A 5,515-nucleotide genomic window follows, 5' to 3' on the forward strand; every position below is an offset into this window, starting at 1 on the left:
ACAGGTCAGGAAACTGGAGCACAGGAAGATGTGGCAATTCACCCCAAACAGGTGATATGCTGCAAAGCTAGTATTCGAACTCAGGCTGCGTAAGTCATGCCCTCTATCATTAGACCAGTATGACCTTGGTGAGTGTATAGAGTGAGGGAAAGAAGTGGTAAGTCTGGTCTGATATACCTTAAAATTTCTCATATTCAGTATTATTTATTTACTTATACAATATATGTGAAAATACATAAGGATCAATAAGATTTATGAAACTGATTCATTGATTGAAGAAATTATTATTTCAAAAATATTGTAGTAAATAATAACAAATACTTTTTAATGATTTAATTGTTGGTTGCAAGTCCCTGATTATAACATATTACACTAAAATTCATTAATATATATTAATGCACGTATCTTTTTCACACCTACGCACACACATGCACACAAACACACAAAGACACCCATAGCAAATATTATGGAGATATGCACAAACTCCTTTTGCCAATATATGCTGCAAGTGTAATCTCAAATAATATATTCAGTATTATATTTTAATGTAAGTGAGAGTAGGGTAAAATGCTCAGATCAACATAAGGCAAATGTTCTTTACTATTTATTAAGTTATGTGTGGAACTTGGATTTTTAATTAAACTTTGAAGAAATTTTTTAAAAGATTTTATTTATTTATTTATTTATTTTTAGAGAGGGAAGGGAGGGAGATAGAGAGAGAGAGAGAGAGAGAGACATCAATGTGCGGTTGCTGGGGGTTATAGCCTGCAACCTAGGCATGTACCCTGGCTGGGAATCGAACCTGCTACACTTTGGTTCGCAGCCTGTGCTCAATCCACTGAGCTATGCCAGCCAGGACTGAAGACATATTTAATATGTTTAAAGGGAAAAATAACAACTAGGAAATATAAGATCAGCTGCTTAGACAAATATACAAGAGGCATTGTTCTCTTACAAATTTTCCTACGTATATAGCAATATACTTTTGTCAATACATCATATTCTCTCATTGCATATCCTAAAGCACAGTATATTTTTTAGTTTTCTAATCACACTAACCATCACAAATGTTTTAAGTAATCTAGCTTCAGGTCTAATGGTTTGAAATATACAATTCCAGTCACCTAAATATCTGTCTTCCATAAAGATTTAAGCACCTTACATCCTCTCTATTTGGAGCTGAAGTAATGGCGATCTCTTCCTTTCTACCAATACAGTATGTTTTTACAGTTTTTTATTTACCTCTTTTTATTCTTAACCATGGGCTGTGCAGGAGCTCCTAAGAAAGATATACTGTTTTGTACTGGGAGAAGCCTGAGGATAAGCCTGATAAAGAACAAAATTGGAGATCAGTGGGATATGTTTCCCTTTAATGTTTTTCAGTTTGCTGCCCAGGTAGGCTTGAGCAGGCTTTTTGGCATTGTATTTTCTTTCTGAATGGCATTTTTTTTAATTCCCCAGGGACCTAAAGTATCACCATTAGATTTAGTTACATGGAAGGATGATTTGCCTTTTTTTCAAAGTGATTTGCTTACATTAAACTTTTTTTAACAACTACTGCTGCAGAACAACTACTGAAAATGATGCTTGAGGCTTAGAGAATTCTCAAGGGCCTAAAAAGTTAAGGCAATGCAAAGCCATAATTTCTCCACTTACCCTAAAGAAACACCTTATGGGTGGGCTGGAATGGGAGTAAAAGGGAGAAAACTGTACTTGAACAATGATTAAAATAAAATTAAAAAGAAACCTTATAAAACAATTTGTGATGCAAAAAAATAAAGAGGAGAAAACTCCTTTTATCAAGTTTTTTTGGCAGAAAAGTTTAAATCCGTGGGTATCAATGACATTTACTTACTCTTTGAACTTAGGAAAATTTCTGAAATGGTACACATGACTTACCAAGCTCTAAGTGTTTTTTCCTTCAAAGGTTATCCATAATTGCCAAGCACGAAGAAATAAATCTCATAACAAACAGAGCTGGCGTGTCAGTGTCATTTGCAATGAGAACTGTTTTGCAATAGGTAAAGGGTCCACCGTGCTTGAGATTTTATGTTCCTGGAGCTAAACCTCCAGAGGCTCTTTGCAAAGCAGAAAGGGCATGTTTACATGCTTATATCCAGGCAAGCGCTGGGATAGTATTGATCCAAAATTTCGACTTCAAATAGCATCATGACCTGCAAAGTTGTATCTGATTTTTAACACAGTGAAAATGGAAAGAATTAACAAAATTTCTTCAACCAACAATTATTTGGTAGGGAAGAGAGTTCTTACTAAATTCGAGAATAAGAATTAGCTCACAACAATTTACTAAACAAACATTTAAGATTTTTAGAATATGTGCAATGCATCAGTGCATATGTGAAAAACTGTAAATACATGACTTAAGGTGAAAGCTCCTACTGTTAAAAAAAAATCACCATCTAATGAGGAAAGCGCTTGAATACAGAGGAAAACATGCCAGCTTTGTCGTTTTCCCAGGATTTGAAGAACCACTTTATCTGGTAGGAACAGACAGGGAATTTTCACTGAAAGCAGGAAACACTTGACTGGAACATTGATAACTGGCATTTCAATGGCAATTCCATTTTCCATAGTCTAATTTACATATGAACATTTCAATCCACTTTTCAATCAAAGAAAAGTTAACAGAGGAACAGCCCACATAGACATAGCCCAGGTGAGTACACTCGGCACTAGAGGAAGGAGCTGATGCACACCAGCAAAGGCGGGAGAGGAGTGATAGGAATGTGTGCATAAAGAATACTCTACGTCTGCAGGACATTCTTTTGTGTATGTTTGATTACTGTGACAGCTTCTCTCCTTCACATTTGCTCCCATACCCACCATTAAACTTTCAAGAAAAGGAGAGGGATCAGAGAGGGAAAGGCAAGGGAAGTGAAACTTGCCTACGTACCAGAGAGTTATGGGAGACCGGTGGAGGTATATCACAGTCCTGTGAGAAGGCAAGAAATAGCAAATCCACACTAACTTTCATTCCCTCCCATACTGGGGTATAAGTGATGTCTCAGTCTGCTCAGGCTGCTATGAGAAACTACCACAGGCTGGGTGACCTGAAGGACAAGCGCATTCCTTCCAGCTCTGGAGTCTGGGAAGTCTGAGGTCAAGGCCACACAGGTTTGGTGTCTGGTGAGGGCCCACCTCTTGTTCATAAATGACCATTTTCTTGCTGTGTCCTCATATGACATAAGGAATGAAGGATCACTGGGGTCTTTTTTATAAGGACACTATTCCCATTAATGAGGGCTTCACCCTCCCAAGCATCCTGTCTGCCAATACCATCACATTGAGGGTTAGGATTTTAATATGTGAACTGGGAGCGTGTGGACACAGTCAGTCCATAACAGATGATGAGATCTGGGTGGTGACAAGATGACAGAGGTTCCAAGGAGGTCAGCCCGAGCTAGTGTCAAGCAGAGATATGGCTCAGAGAAGCATACAATGACATCACACCACCAGCTGCAGAAGCCAGCCCAATATGGGAACAAAATGCCTAGGCAGCTCACCAGCAGATCACAATTCAGGGGAAGGAGGCTGCACATATCCAAGGGCCAGCATGGTCCTGGAAATGCCCCTCACCCCGATAACAGGTAAGGAATGTCATCTATTCGCCTTCTTGATGAGAGTAGCCGGAATAGGAAAATCTGAGAGACTAAGAAATTAGGTACACAGACTGGTTTAAATATGAATAACAAGGTATATACAATACTGTAATAGATACCACTCTAGGATATCGACACACACAATTTAGTTTTAAATGTCATAAAACTGTGATAGTTACTATTGTAATTCCCTACTTTAAAACTGAAGCTGCTGAGGAACAAGGAGGCTACATGACTGGGTTCAGTAGTCTGGAGTTCAACCCAGGCTCCGGGGCTCACATTCCAAACCACTGCACTGCACTGCCTTTTCCGCGTGGCTCATCAGGAAAAGAATATCATTTTCAAATATCCTTTGAGTAATGGACATAAGTTTATATGTGGTACAATGACAAAATAAAGTTGGAAAGTTATATTTTAAATAAAGTGAAACTGATTTTCTATCTTCAGATGTATACAAAATCGTCAGAATGCAATCTGTGACCCTCTGTGAACAGCACTTGGTATAAAATGTTTCACATCTCTCTCCAGTAGGCCATCTTGTGAAATAGGTTTTCCACGGAAAACACAGGGAGAGGTGGAGAATTTTAAAAACCTAAGATTTCTATTTAATTCTTACAGCAAACTTTGGCATGACTGGTGTGAGAAATAAGCTGCTCTATCTATGGCTTAGAATTTAATTTCGTAACAAAAGGAGGAAATGTGTAAGATGTGTATAATGAAGCATAAAACACAATTGTTGGTCATAATTCCAAAGTGGCTGGAAAATAGAACCTGGAGAGGATTGAATCTGTAACAGTTTGATTTTCTTAAAAAACAAAATAAAACAAAACAAAACAAAAAAACCTTTTCATGCTGTTAGCGCTCTCGCAAACATGGTGAACATTCCTAAAACCCGCCGGACTTTCTGTAGGAAGTGTGACAAGCATCAACCCCACAAAGTACCACAGCACAAGAAGGGCAAGGATTCTCTGTATGCACAGGGGAAGCGACGTTATGACAGGAAGCAGAGTGGCTATGGTGGGCAGACTAAGCCAATTTTCCAGGAAAAGGCTAAAACTACAAAGAAGATTGTGCTGAGGCTTGAATGTGTGGAGCCCAACTGCAGATCTAAGAGAATGCTGGCTGTTAAGAGATGCAAGCGTTTTGAACTGGGAGGAGATAAGAAGAGAAAGGGCCGAGTGATCCAGCTCTAAGCTTCATTTTTTGTTTTATTATGTGACAGTAAAATCATAAGGATATATTCACTTCAAAAAAAACACAACACCTATTTACCTTCATACCATTTTGATGTGGTGGTTAACTTTAGCAATTATCTCAAAAATATATTTTTATATTAGAAAAGTTTAAAGAAAAAAGTACCTATGATTTTTCCATGATTCCAGTAATATTTTGTTTTCTTTCTTTTCTTCTCTTTTATTTATTTAGTTTTAGAAAGAGGGGAAGGGAGGGAGAAAGAGAGGGAGAGAAACGTTAATGTGTGGTTGCCTCTTGAGTGCCCCCTACTGGGGACCTGGCCTGCAACCAAGGCATGTGCCCTGACTAGGAATCGAACCAGTGGTTCACAGCCAATGTTTAATTCACTGAACTACACCAGCTGGGGATCTAGTAATATTTTTGATGCATTATCTACTAATATTTTAATGGGATGAATATCTCATCCCAATGTACTTTCCTATGTACTTTTGCTGATTGAACCATATATTGGGTATAATACAGATTACATTATATTACACATACTTTATGATGTCATTAAAACACATTGCCATGCATAATATCTGTATATGTGTCTGTGCTGTAAGTTTACTAAAAATATTTCATGTTCCACAACATTAGTTCATATCAATAATTTGCTATGGAAAATAATATTGCAATGAATAGTGTTTTTTTAAAAAAAT

The 5,515-nt window shown here is 37.6% G+C and overlaps 1 protein-coding gene across 1 annotated transcript; it reads left to right on the forward strand.

Annotated features, from left to right (window-relative positions):
* Window positions 1-4,467: 4,467 nt before the first annotated feature.
* On the forward strand, window positions 4,468-4,876 carry LOC114512572 (60S ribosomal protein L36a-like). The gene has a single exon (XM_028531897.2). It carries the CDS (start codon window positions 4,493-4,495, stop codon window positions 4,811-4,813), a length of 321 nt encoding a protein of 106 aa, XP_028387698.1. The 5' UTR covers window positions 4,468-4,492; the 3' UTR covers window positions 4,814-4,876.
* Window positions 4,877-5,515: the final 639 nt, after the last annotated feature.

The sequence above is a fragment of the Phyllostomus discolor genome, chromosome 3, assembly GCF_004126475.2.
Source record: "Phyllostomus discolor isolate MPI-MPIP mPhyDis1 chromosome 3, mPhyDis1.pri.v3, whole genome shotgun sequence".
NCBI classification, from domain to species: Eukaryota; Metazoa; Chordata; class Mammalia; order Chiroptera; family Phyllostomidae; genus Phyllostomus; species Phyllostomus discolor.

Coding starts and splice junctions, on each gene's coding strand:
- LOC114512572 (XM_028531897.2), top strand. CDS start 4,493: ATGGTGAACATTCCTAAAACCCGCCGGACTTTCTGTAGGAAGTGTGAC.